The sequence below is a fragment of the Meriones unguiculatus genome, chromosome 15 (genome assembly GCF_030254825.1).
Source record: "Meriones unguiculatus strain TT.TT164.6M chromosome 15, Bangor_MerUng_6.1, whole genome shotgun sequence".
Classification (NCBI taxonomy): Eukaryota; Metazoa; Chordata; class Mammalia; order Rodentia; family Muridae; genus Meriones; species Meriones unguiculatus.
In genome coordinates, this window is record NC_083362.1 from 56,924,456 (window position 1) to 56,943,162 (window position 18,707).

At 38.3% G+C, this 18,707-nt stretch overlaps 1 protein-coding gene across 8 annotated transcripts in view; it reads left to right on the forward strand.

Annotated features, from left to right (window-relative positions):
• The window catches only part of Spag16 (sperm associated antigen 16), a 910,901-nt gene that overhangs the window by 47,674 nt on the left and 844,520 nt on the right, over positions 1-18,707 (forward strand). For 5 of the 8 annotated variants that reach the window (XM_060368580.1, XM_060368577.1, XM_060368579.1 and 2 more), the window contains 3 exons: positions 4,997-5,063; positions 13,509-13,559; positions 14,688-14,797. In XM_060368580.1, coding sequence (XP_060224563.1) covers positions 4,997-5,063; positions 13,509-13,559; positions 14,688-14,797 — 228 coding nt within the window. The remainder of the gene's footprint in view (positions 1-4,996; positions 5,064-13,508; positions 13,560-14,687; positions 14,798-18,707) is intronic. The other 3 variants (XM_060368581.1, XM_060368578.1, XM_060368584.1) reach the window with 1 other exon arrangement.

Genomic DNA, 18,707 nt, shown 5'->3' on the forward strand with positions numbered 1-18,707 from the left:
TCTTCAAGAAAGGTTGTACAATTATCTGTTGTCTATATTAAGAAATAATTTATAATTCATTGAACCCAAGATACTACATTGCAAAATGCCTGTCAGATATCATACTGTTCTGGTCTTGGAGCTAATTATACTGGTCCCCAAATTAGGGAAGAAACTACAGTTTTAGTCATAACCATTCTCCTGGAAAGCAAGCTATGCCTTCAGAGACCGACCTTATTTGGCTAGTTTAACACAGAGACCAGCCTATTGTCAACAACCCTTTTTCTGTTAGAGGTAATACATCAGGTATAGCCTGAGTGTGTGGTCAATGATTAATCTTTGACCCAAACCTATTAGTGCATCATGAAGCTACAGAATTAACTTCTTCAAAATATTTGTACAAGAAAAATATTTCTAAGTTTATAAAACTTACCTCTGACTTATCACAGAGGGTGGATCACTTTCATGTTTATTTTTAAACATAAGGTTAGTTATTATTCGATATACTCTGAGAATTCACCTTTTTCTTTTTTATTATTATTATCATTTATTACAATTTATTCAACTTGTGTTTCTCTGTGGCTCCCTCCTTCATCTCCTCCCAATCCACTCTCCCTCCCTCTCCAAGTCCAATGATAGGGGATGTCCTCCTCCCCTTCCATCTGACCCTAGCCTATCAAGTCTCATCAGATGGGTGCATTGTCTTCCTCTGTGGCCTGGTAAGGCTGCACCACTCAGAGGGAGGTGATCAGAGAGCCTGCCACTGAGCTCATGCCAGAGACTGCCCCTGCTCCTCTTAACTAGGGAACCCACTTGGAGACTGAGTCTATGGGCTACATCTGGGCCGGGGTTAGAGAATTCACTTTCAACTAAAAAAGAATCTCTTGTTTACTATGGGAACCCTGATAATCGTGTCTTTAAATCCTTATCCATGAGTACTATGTCTTTTTCAAAGATATATAGTAGTTGCACTATGAAGTGTCAGAATTTAGAATTTTTCAAATTAAAATTACTTGAGAATTTCATACATGAGTACTGTAGTATTAGTTCCCTGTTCCAAATTCTTTCATGTTCCCCAACTCTCTCTCAGCTTTAAACTTCTTTATCTTTAATTGTGATTGTTGCATGCACACCCAAAATAATTTCATATTTAAATGCGACCTATTGAGTCCATTTAGTGCTACTCCTATGTATACATATTTAGGGCTGACCACTTAGGACTGGAAAAACTTATCAAGGGGTTCATCTCTGGAAACAAGTGATTTCCCCTTTCTCAGGAGCTGTGAAATTGCTCATCTAGATCTTCATCTTTGGGTTTGAGATTTTCCACATCCATGTGGATAAATGTAACTCTCAGAATTTAGAAAATTGATGTTATTCAATTTATATCTGAAATAGTAAATGTATATATTTACTAGATAAAAATATAGTAAGCATATACTTTTAAATTCCTTTGCTACATAATAATATTATAATATTAAACTGATTCTTTTAGGTTTATTTAAAACTTAAAACAAAACTTTACAAGTCTAATTGTTAGTTTTTCATATTCATGGAAAATATTTGAAAGATTCCAAATTCATAATTCATAAAATCTAAAATGCAAAAGTATGTATGTATGATGGGTAATAGTCCTTTTCCACTTGACAGTATTTATGGTTGCCATGGAAACATACCTCTGGACAAGTCTGTGAAGGTACTTCTAGAAAAGTGCAACTCAAAATAGGATAATAATGCCATTGCTGGGAATCCAGGACTGGAGAAAAGGGAGATAGCAGGTTGAATTTGTCCCTGACTAGCTGTTTTCCCTCTCCTGCCATCATTTCTTTCTACCATGACGAACTGTACCATCAAACTGTGAGATGAAACTTTCATTTCCCATCCCGAAGTTGCTTTGTCATGTAGCTGTCAAAGCAACAAGAAAAACACCAATTCAGATAATTGGTACTGAAGACTGGGGCCATTGCCACCATACACCTACCCATGTGGTTCCTAGCAGGCTGTGGGACTGATTTCTGGGAATAACGTGGAAGAGTTTAGAACTTTGGGGCAGAAAATTGCTAGAATGCCAAAAGTAGAGCTTAATACACCATTCCAGTAGTTGTTAGGAAGATAAGCATGCTAAAAAAATATTACAATTGATAGAGGCCCAGCACCTGATACTTCAGAGAACAAGGCGTCTGTCGAAACTGAATTACAAGCGAATAATGTTACATACGGGGAAAGAATCTGCCTGAGTTCTCCTTGTGTCCTGTAAACGGAGCAGAGGCTGAACTAAAAAGTAATGGACTAAGGTGCTTAACAAAGAAAATTTCTCCTTAATAACTATAGGTAGATGCAATCACTGTTAAAAAAGAACCTACAGTCCTTTCCTTAACAAGTTTTGGTTGAGATTGTTGAGATGTTAGGAATTACAGGACTACGGAGAAGCTGGAGGCACAGAGTTCAGCCTACCCAAGAGAAGCTGTGTGTTCCCTAGGCAGCCAAACTTCAGTGTGGAGCTGCCATTTGAGTTCATATGCATCCATCACGAGCCATAAGGCTTAAAAGCTCTCGGTAGCCAAGTATTCAAAAACTGAGTCACATTTCTCATTCTAAGACTCTGTACGAGTTAGTTCCTGTCACCTCAACATAAGCTAGGAGGAGTCTTCTAGGAAGAGGAGACCCCCCTCCCCCCCGCCCCATCCAAGAAAACATCTTCACAAAACTGATCTATAAGCAAATCTTTGGGTCATTTCTTGACTCATGATTGATGTGGGAGGGTCCAATTCAATGTATGTTGTTGCCACTTTTGGCAAGAAAGGAAGCTTAGCAAGACACAAGGAGTAAGCCAGTAAGCAAAATTCTTCCATAGCCTCTTCTTAGGTTCCTTGTTTTAGGTTAGTGTTTTGAGTTCTTGATCTGAGTTCCCTCTGTGATAGATGATAAGCAGCAAGATAAGATAAGTATTTTACTCTCTAGGTGGTTTTTGATCATGATATTTACCACATGAACAGAAACCTAAGACAGGTTCTAGCCAGAAAGGATTTCCAGTGCCATATCTGTAACAGTTGGATCAGCAAGATAAATAATGTGGGGTCGGTATAATTTAAAGTATAAAGTAAATATCTGTGGTCTTAAATTATAAAAACGATTCAGTGAATAATGCATGTGTATGTGGGCATGTGCATGTGCCTGCATGCAATAGGCAAATTTTAAGTATCGAAAAATCCCAAATGGCAGAAGTAGACTATAGTCTTTCAGGGAAGTGGAACACAACAATTTAATAGTTAAGTGTTGGGTTACAGGACTTTTTCCAGAGCCATAGTAGATTTGGGGAAAGAACACCCTAGATCACTATAGTGAAGAAATCTGGCCCACCAGCTCTGCCAGGTACCAAGGCTAACATCATTAGCTTAAGTGCTGTTGATGGAAGTACCTGTGAGTTACGAGTAGCACACACCATAAAGAGAAACAATGGCATAATTCTTTTCTGTTAGTGCCCTCTGAAAATCCCTAATTCTACTTTAACCATGTGGAAACAAAGTCATCCCACATTCAAGGCCATCCTGCCAGGTACTTGCTAATTGGTACTTCCTAACCAGTACTTCCCAAGTACTCAAGGGCTTTAGCATAAGGGAGCGTTTCAGAGCTGTCTCAGTGTAGAGGAGGATGAGGGTACATGGTGAATAAATGTAAGGTGTATTCTGCATGGACTCTGGGGGCATAAATGAAAACCTAATACTTCATGGTAATGTATTAACATTGGCTCATCACGTGTGAAATTGTGAGCCCAGGTGTGGGACACACTATAATCCCCAGCACTGTATCAGCCACTATTGTATGGTGCTTACGACATTCTGATAAGTTTATAACCCATTTGCCTTCTGAGGATGCTGATCTGTCCTATATTTTCCCTTAGCTTTCCACTAGTATCAATCCACTGGTTACAGTTTATCTGCTTTTTCTTTTCTTTTCTTTTTCTGGAGGTAAATGTATTGATTTCCAGTGATAGTTGAGAAATGTGTACATTTGTATATAATTAAATAGAAGGCACTTTATTTATGTTTGGGTAATTATGTACAGTACAGGATGAGACAGCTTTAAAGATTGAACTTTAAATTTGACTCTGTAGTTCAGGGAATGTAGGTAAAGGTATACTATATAGCCAATAAATGTTCTTAATTATAAGACATAGTTACTAAAACAGAAATTATCTGTGTTATAAATAATTGTTATTGGTATAAAATAGTTGTTCACATTTTGGTTCTTGAATAATACTTAACTGTTGTTTATACATGTAAGAAAAAATTGCCTTGGCTTATAAATATAAAGATAAATTATGAAAAAGTTTTAGCAGGCAGAGGAAAATCCTCTCTTAAAGTAGAACTGAACAGTTGTCACAGTATCTAAAGAGCATTCTTGGTTTAAGAAATTATGCTGTGAGATACACACTTCAAATGCTTTGTAGGGTGTATGATTAATAGTTGCCCGTGGAATTGGATTTTAACCAAAATAATGCTATCTTTCTGCTAAAGTTCATGTGTGATGTTTTATGACTTAAAAGCATGGATTCAAGAGAAATTAATATTTTTGACATTTACAATCATTTTTTGTTAATTAAATTTTACTTACTTTACATGCTAACCACAGTTTCCCATCCACTGTGTCTTCCCTGTCCTTCCTGCTGCCTCCCCTCCCCAATTCACCTCACTCCCACATCCACTCCTGCTCTGTTTATCTTCAGAAAAGCACGGTCCTCCCATGGGTATTAGTCATCCCTGGTATAGCAAGTTGCATTAAGTCTAGGTACGTTCCTCTCCTGTTGAGACTCTACTAGGCAGCACCTTTTGGAAAGGGTCCCAAAGGTTGGCAACAGAGCCAGAGAGAGCCCCTGCTCTCACTGTAAGGAGTCCTACATGAAGACCAAGCTATATGACTGTAACACATGCAATCAATCTTTAAACATTATATTCTACTTAACATTTTAAAATTAATGTATTATATAATTTAATATGTTTGCATTATTTGCTTTTAGATTTCTGGACTTCAAGCATCACTGAAGAACACAGAGATAGCGCATATTCATATCCCTAAAATCAAAGGTAAGGATATAATGTGATGAATGTTTAGTTTATTAATACCGACTGGATAGTATTTCAACCTTATCCATGAATATTTTATAAGTATATTTAAGAGTGAATAAATGTTGTGCAAACTAGTTTGTAAATAAATAGATCAATAATATGTCTAGGTGCAACACCATAGAGACTTTAAACAAGAATATGTTTTAGATGGTATAGAGCGACCACTGGTCAGAGCCTGATGGAATTTCCTAATGGCAGACTAGCTTTTGTACCACAGATAACACCATAACTAACTGGTAGATGAAGCAACAGATTTTAGGCTTTGGCAAACATATAGTACAACTCACAGAAGACAAATGACACAGAGAAAAATATAGATTTACTTCCATAATCAACCATGTTATCTTGTCTGAGAAAACTTCTAAACCAAGCCCTGGGAGATGGGTGCCTAGAATGTGGCGCTCTTTTTTACTTTTAATTTAATTTTATATATTAATTATATTTTATTCACTTTGTATCCCAGCTGTAGCCCCCTTTTTCATTCCCTCCCAATCCCACTCTCCCTCCCTCATCTACTCCCATGCCCTTCTTCAATTCCACTGATAGGGGAGGTCCTTCTCCCTTTCCATATGACCCTAGCTTATCAGGTATCATCAGGACTCACAACATTGTCTTCCTCTGTGGCCTGTTAAAGCTGTTACCCCTCAGGGGATGGTGATCAAAGAACCAGCCACTGAGTTCATGTCAATGAACTTACTAGGGTGCCCCTTACTAGGGTGCCCACTTGGATACTGAGCTGCCTTGGGCTATATCTGAGCAGGGGTCCTAGGATATCTCCATGAATGGTCCTTGGTTGGAGTATCAGTCTCAGAAAAGACCCCTGGGCCCAGATATTTTGGTTCTGTTGCGCTCCTTGTGGAGCTCCTGTCCCTTCCAGGTCTTTCTATCTCCCCCATCTTTCAAAAGATTCCCTGCACTCTGCCCAAAGTTTGGTTATGAGCCTTAGTATCTGCTTTGATTCCCTGCTGGATAGAGTCTTTCAGAGGCCCTCTGTGGTAGGCTCCTGGCCTGTTCCCCTTTTTCTCCCTCTTCCAATGTCTGTGACATTTGCCTTTCTGAGGATTGACCGTCTTACCCCGGGTCCTCCTTCTTGCTTAGCTTTTTCAGGCGTACAGATTTTAGTATGTTTATCCTATCTTATAGGTCTAATATCCACCTATAAGTGAGATATACCATGTGTGTCTTTCTGCTTCTGGGATACCTCACTCAGAATGATCTTTTCTAGATCCTACCATTTGCCTGCAAATTTCATGATTTCCTGGTTTTTAATTGCTAAATAATATTTTATTGTGTAGATATACCACAATTTGCTCATCCATTCCTCCACTGAGGGGCATCTGGGCTGTTTCCAGCTTCTGGCTATTACAAATAAGGCTGGTACAAACATGGTTGAGCAAATGTCCTTACTGTATACTTGAAAATCTTTTGGATATATGCCTAGGAGTGGTATAGCTGGATCTTGAGGAAGCACTATGCCTAATTGTCTGAGAAAGCGCCAGATTGATTTTCAAAGTGTTTGTACAAGTTTGCATTCCCACCAGCAGTGGAGGAGGGTTCCCCTTTCTCTACATCCTCTCTAGTATGTGCTGTCACTTGAATTTTCGATCTTAGCCATTCTGATGGGTGTAAGGTGAAATCTCAGGATCATTTTGATTTGCATTTCTCTGATGACTAAAGACGTTGAGCATCTCTTTAGGTGATTCTCTGCCATTCTACAATCCTCTACAGAGAATTCTCTGTTTATCTCTGTACCCATTTTTTAATTGGATTACTCTGATTTGTTGCTTATTAACTTCTTTAGTTCTTTATATATTCTGAATATTAGCCCTCTGTCAGATATAGGCTTGGTGAAGATACTTTCCCAGTCTGTAGGCTGTCATTTTGTTCTGATGACAGTGTCCTTTGCTTTACAGAAGCTTTTCAGTTTCATGAGGTCCCATTTATTGATTGTTGGTCTTAGAGCCTGTGCTGTTGGTGTTTTGTTCAGGAAGTTGTCCCCTGTGCCAATGAATTCTAGGCTCTTCCCTAATTTTTCTTCTAACCGTTAGTGTGTCTGGTTTTGTGTTGAGGTCTTTGATCAACTTGGACTTTAGTTTTGTGCAGGCTGATAAATATGGATCTATTTGCATTTTTCTGCATGTAGACATCCAGTTAGACCAGAACCATTTGTTGAAGATGTTGTCTCTTTTCCATTGTATGTTTTTGCCTTCTTTGTCAAAAAATCAAATATCTATAGGTGTGTGGGTTTCTTTCGGGGTCCTCTATTCAATTCCTTTGATCCACCATTCTGTTTCTGTGCCAGTGCCATGCAGTTTTTATTACTATTGCTCTGTAGTACAGCTTGAGATCAGGGATGGAGATACCTCCAGATGATCTGTTGTTGTACAGGATCCTTTTGGCAATTCTGGGATTTTGATATCCATATGAAGTTGAGAACTGTTCTTTCAAGGTCTGTAAAGAATTGTGTTGGTATTTTGATGGGAATTGCATTGAATCTGTAGATTGCCTTTGGCAGGATGGCCATTTTTACTTTACTATGTTAATTCTACCAATCCATGAGCATGGGAGATCCATCTTCTGATATCTTCTTCAATTTCTTTCTTCAGAGACTTGAAGTTTTTTTTTTTTTTTTTTAAACAGATCTTTCACTTGCTTTTTAAGAGTCACACCAAGGTACTTTATGTTATTAGTGGCTATTGTGAAGGGTGTTGTTTTCCTAATTTCTTTCTCGACCCTTTTTTATTTCATATACAGGAGGGCTACTGTTTTTTGTTTGTTTGTTTGTTTGTTTTTTAGTTAATTTTGTATGTAGAACATGGTACTCTTGATGAAACTAAAAGCAAAATAGCATGGTTTCAGAGCTGTTGAAACAACTGGTACCTGTAGAAGATGTCACAGAAGAGTTTCAGTGTAGAGTTGCTGCTTCTGTGAGGGAGTTGAATATGGGTTGACGACATAGCTTCTTGTACACTGCTAGACACTTGACAGACAGGGGCACTTCTCTAAGACCAAGAAGAGACTAGAAAGTCTCCACGTTAACCCTGATAGGATATGCTGCAAGGGTAGCTATGCCTGGTGGCAGGCCACTTTTGTGCATCCTTAGCGGGACATTAACAGTTTAGCATCCCATATTTGCTCTATAAAACCAAGGGCCTCTGAAAGGCTCTGCCCTGCAGACTATCAAAGCAGACGCTGAGACTTATGGCCAACGGTTGGGCAGAGTGCATGGAATCTTATGTAAGAAGTGGGAAATAGTAAGATCTGGAGAGGACAGGAACCCCACAAGGAGAGCAACAGAGTGGATAAAGTGTAATTAATAAAATTAAAAAAAATAAAAGGCCAAGCTCTGTCACCGGCCAGCAGTGACACCTGAATACCACCTGAGAAAAGGAGGGCTGGGAGAGAGAGAGAGAGACAGGCAACACAGAGAAGGACACCAAGTCTACATGCTGATCCAGGTGTCGATTTAATGGACGTCAGGTTAATACTTAAGTAGGCAAAAAAGTACAAGCACTTTCTCACTGTGGATCTTGACTTGGTCAAAACACAGGAGAGCTCACTGAATGTTACACTGAGCCTGCTGTGTGGTTACTATGGTTGCACAGAGTTTCTCAGGGTCAGAGCAGTCAGCTGTAGGACCACCAAGGTTAGTTTATGAGAAACTGGACTTTGGAAAATAGCCAAAGCCAAGAGGCCAAATTCCATTGCTCAGATGCCATTAACTCCAAATTTGCCATTAACTCCAAAAAGGCTGCCACAAAGCTCATGTAGGATTCATAGCAGAATAAGTTTGTAACTGGATTCTTACTAAGTTACTGGCCTTGAACATCTGAAGGCTTTACATAAATTTACCCCAAACACATTAAAACTAATCCTTGATTTTCAAATTGATGAACCCAAAATTAGCCTGCTCTCCTAAATAAAAGCCATCACCCTTCAGATGAAGACGTTTGCTCAGACTCTCTACAATGTGCCATCCCTCTACCCAGTTCATAATTAACCATTTGAATATGTATAGAAATATATGACCCACAGTCAAGACAAGAAGTAATACATGGAGGCCAACCCTGAAATGAATTTAACAAGTAAAAAATGCTAATGAGCATTTGTGAATATGTTCAGAGAATTAAGAGAAAATATATCAATAAGTGAACAGAAAGGGAGTGTCGGCAGGAAACGGAAGTATTTCTGTGTGTGAACATACATACACATACACACACATTCTCTGACATACCTACATATAGGAACAAATCAAAATTTTACAATTGGAAAGTATAACAACAAAAGAAAAAAAAATAATGCATCCAAAGGCCTTACAGCTCAGTCACCCTTTAATATATATTTGTTAAAATATACTGGAAAATACATTTGAAATTATATATCACTAAACTTGAATTGCTTGTTTAAAATATAGGAAAGAGCTTTCATAAGATTCCCTACACTTTAGGGGTCTTTCTGAGACTGATACTCTAACCAAGCACCATTCATGGAGATAACCTAGACCCCCTGCTCAGATGTACCCCACTGTAGCTCAGTCTCCAAGTGGGTTGCCAAGTAAGGGGAACAGGGACTGTCTCTGTCATGAACTCAGTAGCTGGCTCTTTGATCACCTCCCCCTGAGTGGGGAGCAGCCTTATCAGGCCACAGAGGAAGACATTGCAGCCAGTCCTGATGAGACCTGATAGGCTAGGGTCAGATGGAAGGGGAGGAGGACCTCCCCTATCAGTGGACTTGGAGAGGGGCATGGGAGGAGATGAGGGAGGGTAGGATTGGGAGGGAATGAAGGAGGGAGCTACAGCTGGGATACAAAGTGAATGAGATGTAATTAACATAAAAAATAAAAATTAATAAAATAGGAAATAGCTATCTAGACATGATGGTGCAAGCCTTTCATCTCAGCACTCAGGAAGGCAGATGGAGGAGGATAGCTGTGAGGCCAGCCTGGTCTACAAAGCGAGTCCAGGACAGCCAGGGCTACATAGGAAAAACATGTCTTGAAAAAACAAAAAAAAAAAAAAAAAGAAAGAAAGAAAGAAAAGGAGGCTCTAATATTTATGAAAATGTCAGAATTAGAATATTTAAAATAAATTTAATGCCATAATGTTTCCAGAGCCATACTCATTGTATTTGATTAATAAAGGCTTATAAGTAACATTCTCATAGTTAAAACTCTTTTTTTTTTTTAATTTTGTAGTTCTTTTCCACGTTTTTACCTTGTCATGCTTCCATTAGATTCATTCGTTTTCTGGTTTGGTATAAGGCAGTAACTTGAATACAGAATTTCTTTCTTCCTTTTTTTTTATTTCTGAGATGGTGTCTCTTTTTATATACCGGAAACTCACTGCATAGATTAGGCTGGCCTTGAATTCACAAATATCTAGCTGTCTCTGCTTCCTGAGTGCTGGTACTAAAGGTGTATACCACCATGCCCAGCCTCAGAATTCCCCTTTCTAACCCACACAATGAGGGCTCATCCATACATCATAATGAAGATTTTAAACTAGTTAAGAAATTAAGATTTCTAATTACTGCTCATTTGACATGCTTGGTAAAATGAAAATCATGAAAAATTACTCAACTCTTAAGAGAGGAAATGGGTATCCTAAGGAGTAGGCAAAATACTGCCTGGTTTAGTACTTATAGGTGAGCAGAACATAGGCCTCCTTATCATATCCTCACCCAACAGCCCAAGGTGCTCCTTATGTCATACATGTTAGTTAGTGAGTGTCTTCTAAGTTATTTTTGTTATATATTGCTGCTCAGAATTGTACCATGAGATGTTTCTTTTTTATATTGGCACATAGACTATGTAGTCTAATTTAGAAGGATGTAATATTGCTTTTCAAATAGTGTTTCTTCAACTCTGTTTTTTTTTTTTTTTTTTTTTTTTTTTTTACTTTTAGTTATATTTGCTTGTATGTGTCCTCATATCTTAAATATTTTATGATTATCACTCTGGGTTTAAATTACGAGTAATTTCTTCAGTAGCATTTTTCATTTAAACAATTCTTTTTGCAGTTTTGTTTGCTCTGTAGGGGAGTTAGAAGTTGGCAATGTTAGGTGCTAGGAGCTTTATGTTAGGTGGAGGAAAGTATTCGCCAATCTTCTCTGGGACATGGGCATATTCAGTTAACCCTGATTGAATGTGTGCATACATGAAAGATTGTTGATGAACTTGAGCATGGGAATGTTCAACAAATCAAATTCCTATAAATTAACATTGTTTGCCCACTTGCTGTTTTAAAAACGTTCTCTTGGAATCATAGATATTTAAATAATGCTTCTTACAGCCATGTAGATTCTAAAACTGCATGTCCCTAGGCAGGACTGTAAGGGTTGTCAGTAGCAAGCAGCAGGAGATAAGCATGAGCATCTGGTCATGGGAATATGGACTTTACTGGATATTGCTGGACATTAATAAATATCACATGTGGTTATCCAGGAACTCTACAAAGGCAGAAATGTCTGAGCCTTTTATTCATTATACAAATACTTGTGTAAAGAAAATATTTATGTTACAGGAAGTGGAAGTCACGTTTAGATTATTATATTACAAAAAGGATTATTATATTAGAAAATGAGAACCATTATTTCTCTGCTAGTATATATTATGTAATGTTTATTCCCAAAATATTGAATTTTCTAACATTTACTACAATATACATTTTTGTAATTTAATTTTGTTTGCTGAATAACAAACATGCAGTAATAAATCAGTTCCTTTCATATGTCCATTTTTCCTTTTTCCTGTCCTCATTTGCTTGCTAGCTTTTTGCCTTTTAGTTTCCTTTAGAAAGTGATGCCTTGTGTGGTCTTATTACTGTATGAAATCTAAGATTTCTGCAAATCTGTTTGAGAGCTGGATATTTTCTCCCTCTACATTCTCCTTTTTCCTCTATGGCTACCAGTGCACCAGGCCTTTGCCCATATATAGAACAGCAAAGGATAGTGCCCTTCAAGGATCATTGACACAGCTGCATGGAATAATGTGTAATATTTTTGTGACAGTAGCCATCATTTGGTAAAAGATAAATCAGATGTGGAAGATGATTACTATCCTTTAAAATTGTCATCAGTTTGAAAGCTATGGTCTTTGAAAAGTAAATACAGTAAAAGGATCAGGAGTGGAAACCTTCCTTGTGTCTTAATGGTCCCTAAGTGTTGTTCTTCCTAACATATTCTTGAAAACTGGCCTTCCAATTTTGCAGCATCACTGAAGAAGGAATGGCATTCTAAGTGCCTAAGTCCTTAGTGCTTGGTGACTAAACAGTTTCTTCTGTGTTATTATGAGGTTGCTTTTAATGTTTGGTCTTTTCTCAGGAACTGGTACAGGTTAACAAACTTAGGTTAGGGAAGAAATCACATGCCAGCTGCATGCTCCTCCTTGGAATCTCAGTGTAGTTTTGATTTCATCGCACTGATGGTCCAGGCTTTAAAGATTTTTTGATATATTTTTTTTTGTTGGGCATTTGTACTTAATCTTTTGAAAATTGATCACTTCATTAATGTACTTACTGAATCGTTGTATATCTTGTTAAGTTTGAGCTCTGTATATTGTATGTGTTAACATGTTAGATGTCTGCTGTTCTGTTCACCTCTTCAAACTGTTCATTGTTGCCTTTGCTGTGCACAAACTTTTTAGCTTTATCCAATTCCACTTGCCAATCTTTTGCAAGAGAAAATTAGTTAATAGTGTGTGTGTGTGTGTGTGTGTGTGTGTACTTAGAAGCCAGGTGACAACTTTGTAGAGTCATTTCTTCTGCAAATATAGATTCCAGGGTTCAAACTCAGGTCACCAGGCTTACATGGCCAGCGCCTTTACCTTCTGGGCTATCTTGTCAACTTCCTCTGTCATTCAGTTCTTATTATAGTTTCTGGCCTATTGGAATCCTTTTCAGACAGGCCTTACCTTTGTCTTCAAGTTTTTTTTTTTCCCCTTAAGCAGTTTCAGAGTTTGTCTTTTAAGGCCTGTGATCGCCTCTGGATTGATTTCTGTACAGGAGGAAAAGACATGGTTCTTGGTTTTGTTTGTTTATGTTTTTTTTTTTTTTAAGAGAGCCTTGGCATTGAGATCATCCAGATACTTTTGTTTTTGTCATTTTTCTCTCTGCCATAAATCTAGTGCTATAACCAGTATTGAGTTATCTATTTGATAGTGAATATGCCTTATTATTTTAAATTAATTAGACATAAAGTACAAGTCATATATACCTATATGTGTAAATCATTTAGACATAGCGTGCAAATCATATGTTCCTATATATTTAAACCAATTAGATATAAAATGAAAGTCATATTTATTTATATTTGTAAATCATTTAGATATAGAGTGCAAGTCGTATGTGCCTGTATATGTATGTATAGAGAGAAGTGAATCAAAGGTCTTTCCTCTCACTTCCTCAGGATTTCATGAGGCCGCTTCTATCTCTGGAGATCAGGGAGACAGTGGTTCAGGTATTGCCATTCTTTTTTACCTGTTCTCAACACTGAGAGGCAGAGCCAGTAAAATTATGTAACCCTTAAGACATTTACCATCTCTTTAAAAAATATTGTCATGGCTTATTAGTTTTTTGGCCTTTTTCAACTTTGTTTATAAGCTCATAGTCTTATGATACAGGAATTTGTTTCCATTCTTTGTAGCTGGCTCACAATTTCATTTTGTTAACCTTCTAAGAAATACCACCCTACATTTTGAGAAACTGAATTTTGAAACCCAACTTAAAGCACTTTAGTGTGTTTGTATTATAGTATTGAATTAGTACCTTTAAAATTTGTGTAATAATAAGATCTTAGTATATTTTGGTTTTAACCGTATTTTAAAAACTTAATGTGGCTGAGCGTGATGGTGCACAGCTTTAATCCAAGCACTCAGGAGGCAGAAGGAGGTGGATCTCTGAGGTCAAGGCCATCCTGGTGTATGTAGTAAGTCAACAGGCCAGGCATGACTATACAGTTAAACCCTCTATCTTCCTCTCTGCCTCCTTCCTTCTCTGTTCCTGTCTCTCCTTTACACACAGACAAACAGATACACACACACACACACACACACACACACACAGCCCAAGAGGGTGCTAGAAAGGTGATCCATGGTTAAGAGCACTTGTACTTGCAGAAGACTGGCCTTGGTCACAAACATCTCTAATTCTAGTTCCAGAGGATATGATGCCTTCTTTGTACTCAGTGAGCACCAGGCGCTAACGTAATCCACATGCATGCAGGCAAAACACTCAGACACATAAAATAAAATTAAAAAGTAAACTTTAATAAAAATATTTTTTAATAAAAAAGATTTTGTGTGTGTGTGTGTATGTGTGTGTGTGCCACCACACAATGTCAAGGATAGAGGATGACTTGTGGGAGGAGTCAGTTCACTCCTTTCACTATGTGGGTCCTGGGGATCAAAATCAGGTTAACAGACTTGGCAGCAAGTACGGGTAAGCACTAACCCTGACCTGTCTCAGAAGCCCTGTATAATCATATCTTATATAGATAATTTTAATACTTTCATAACACGTGCATTAAAAGAATCTCAATATATACGTGTTTGTTATAATCATATCTTTTATGGCTTTTATCTTGCAGCTGGTTACAGTTGTGAGAAAGAAAACAAGTCAGAAGCCCCTACTCAGAAAGGTCTTCATGAATCCAAACAGGACAGTGGATATAAAACAAAGATGAAGGATGATAGAAAGGTATGACATTTCTTTATGTTCCTATTAGCTGGTATGTAACATTCAGATCTCTACAAGAGAGCTATTCAGACACTCTGAGTTTATTTACTCTAGAGGAAGTTTAGAGCTTATTTGTTACAAGCCGTTTTACCGAGGAGAGTAGAGCTTGGGCCAACAGAACTAGCGATTGGTTAACTCGGGTCACATGCTTACTCGTGGTACGGGCAGCTCAGAGTCTGTGTACCCACCTCACCACAGGCCCAGCAGTCAGCGCACCTGCCCTCATTTCTACTCTCTGTGACCTCTGTCCTAAAGAAAAGGCTTTTTCCTTTCCTGTGGTGTGACATAATTCCCCTAGTCTTCATTTTTAAAATGCATAGATAGAATTGTGCACCATTTAAGAATGTATGTGTCTATTCAATACATTTGCTTGGTTATCAGAATAATAATTAAAATCCTATATAAATGTATAGTCAAAGGAATAAAAAGAGAAAAAGTAAGAATGTAATTCATGTTACAGGAGTTGTATTAGGTATTTATCTTGTTACTGGTATAAAATACCCAAGGAGAGCAATTACAGGGAGGGAGAGCATCATGGCAGCAGGTAGTTAAGGCGACAGAGCACACTGCATCTGCAGCCAGACATGGTGAGCGATGCTGTCTTCAGCTTCTTCCTCTTTCTGTGCAGTTCCAAACTTCACCCCAGGCAGCGTGCTGCCCACGGTGGCGGCAAGTCTTCCCACAGCACTTCCTGTAATGAAGGCAGTCTCTCAGGCGCAGGGGCGGAGGCCGAACTAATCTAGAAAACCACCTAAGCGTGTGCCTTGGCTTGTTTCTTAGGTGACTCCAGATCCCACGAAGGTGACAGTAGACACAAACTGCCATAGAAGTATAATTTCTTGTTAGACAACTAATGAATGTGGCAACAATTTTGCTTATAAAAATGTTACTAGACAGCACTGTAACATCCACATCTACACTTATTTAAGTTTTGAAGATTATTTATGTTCTGTGTGTACATGTAGTATGTGTGGTGGGGGTACAAGTGCCTGTGCCTGAGCCTAGGCTAGAGGAGTGAATCAGACGCCATGGTGGTGGAGGCGTCAGTGGAGGACCCTGGCTGGCTGTATGGGTCCTGGGGTCATAGCCCTGCCCCTCACAGTTGAGCAGCAAGTGCCACTAACTACTGAGCTGAAGCTCCATCCTTGACACTTACTTTTTATTCAAAGTATTTTCTTCTCTAATAGCTTTCAGTAGTGGTGTAGAAGAAAATATTTGTATACATTCAACATATGGCATGTTTACTCATAATACCAATTACGTTTTTTTATCCTTTGGGAATGCGTTGGAATCAGGCGTTGTGTAGAATATTAGAATAAAGTAAATCATAAACACTTTCAGTTCTGCTAAGCCTTTGGTGCAATAAGCTCTGATGACCTTCAGGTTGCTGTGATGTTCCTCCATCCTCACTATTCATCTGAGGTAGATTCTGTCCGTGCAGAGCTTTGGGTCATGATCGTGCTCATCATGTAGGGGCATTCCTGCTACACACACACACACACACACACACACACACACACCACACACTCCTTCAGGTGGTATGCCATGCTCAAGGATTGGATGAGCCCTTTGTTAGCTATTGTGAGGCCGTATATTTGAAATGCAAGGATGACCTGTTATTTGACAAACCACTTTGAAATTAGAGAGCATACAAATTATTTATCAATGTGAAGTATATTTTTCTCGGTGAGGCACTACCATACATAAGGAAGTACCTACATGATAAATTGAGGCTTCACAGACTGGACTATATAAAGTGAATCTGTTTCTTCTCTCCTCTTTGACCAGTCATTTTGTTAATATTTAAATTTGCATGTATTGATGATCACATAGTGTCAGAGTATATTTGTTTATTCACTTAGATAGCACTTATGGATTCTGTTATAGAAATAAAGGTGCATTTAAAGGGTTTCACTGCACTGAATATTAGTATTAATACCCTCATAATTGGTAGTGCTTGCATTTGTTTTATATTGGTAATTCTATTTTTAGTAAATTAATAAGTGAACTCAATAAAACACCACTTAAATGTATTATCTGTGAATGAGTATGGTTTCTTGCAGAATTAACTATTTTGAATGGAGCCACGGCACGGCAAATGGGCCCAGCAACATGTCTCTTAACACAGCCAGTCTTTCCTAGCCCACCAGCTCGCACTCCACTGCCCCTCTTACTTAGTTTCTATGCTGCTCCTTATGAGTGGCCTTCTTTGTTCTCCTGAAGGATTTCCTAGAATAACTTTCAAGATATTCTGTGGAGATAAACCATCGCAGTGTTTGCGCACCTGAAATAGTCTCATTTTGCCTTCAGTTAATATTCAGTTAATAATATTCAGTCAATTTAAATTAACGGTTCATTTGCATTTCAGGGGAACAGCCTTGTTGTCTCACATGCTCTGCTGTTTGCTTTCAGTGTGATTCTTGTTTTGTCCGAAAATAGCCAATGCTGTATGTGATGCAAAACACTAAAGTACCAATATTTTGAAAAGGCATGGCAATGACATTTGACCATAAAATGGCTATATTTATATGACACGAAGAACTTTCAAGCTGACTAGTGAAATACTCTAATATTCCTAGACAAAAACCTTTTTCTGGATTTTCTTGCTAAAATCTATGTTTTGGGGAAAGTTCTAACTTAATGTCTATAGTTTTTCTATTTCTTTAGGTGTTTTTTTTTCTTTTTTAAAGAGTTGTTAAATTATAACAGAACCATAACAAGGTGAAGGTAAAGTTTGTTTGCCATCTTTAAAATAACTCAGAACTTTTCATTCTCCAATCCATTGTGCTATTTTATCACAGAACATTTCATGTTTGTTGTTCATTTGTATCCCTTCTTTCCATTTTTAGAACTGGTAATATGTACAGTTTGCCTTCTCAAAACTATATTTTGTAAGCCTTATCTTCCCTCCATATTCCTATCTCTTTGGTTTGCATTCTGATGTATCATTCTGATGAATCATGTGATCATTGCCTCTGTTTGCCTATTGGGAGAATGACTTCATCCAATTTATCATGATCAACCCACTGAATATGTTTTTATTTTGAAAGCTCTATTTTAATTTCCAAATTTTATTTCTTATCCACCATTTACTCTTTTCTTAGAAGCCTAGTTATATGTCAATTGATGTAATATTTACTTGAATCTCTTTCTTAGGGTTACTATTGCAGTGATGAAACACCATAAACAAAAGAAAATTGGGAAGCAAAGTTGGCTTATGCTTCCATGTCAGTGTTCATTATTGGAGGAAGCCAGGATAGGAGCTTAAACAGGGCACGAACCTGAAGGCCAGAGCCAACGATGCAAAGGCCATGAGGGGTGTTGCTTCCTGGCTTTCTCCCCTGGCTTGCTCAGCCTGCTCTCCTATAGAACCCGGGGCCACCAGCCCAGGGGTAGCCCCACACTGTGTGGCTGGGCCTTTCTCTGTAGATCACAGTTAAGAAAATGTGCAGCAGTGTTGCCTACAGGCCAATACTATTGAGACATTTTCTCATTTGAGAGCCTGCTTTTCCAAACACCTCTAGCTTATGGCAAGTTGACATGAAACTAGCGAACACACTCCTTTAAGACTGTAACTGGGCCTTTAAAATATGGACTTCTCCATTTTCCTCACAATCTTTTTTTTTCTTCTTTTTTTATTGTTTGTTATTATTAGTTACATTTTATTAACTCTGTATCCCAGCTGTATCCCGCTCCCTTATTCCCTCCCAATCCCACCCTCCGTCCCTCAGCTTCTCCCTGCCCCTTTCCAAGTCCACGAATTGGGGAGGACCTCCCCCCTTTTGTCTGGCCCTGTTTTATCAGGTATCTTCAGGGCTGGCTGCAAGTCCTCCTCTGTGGCCTAGCAGGACTGCTCCTCCCTTGGGGGGTG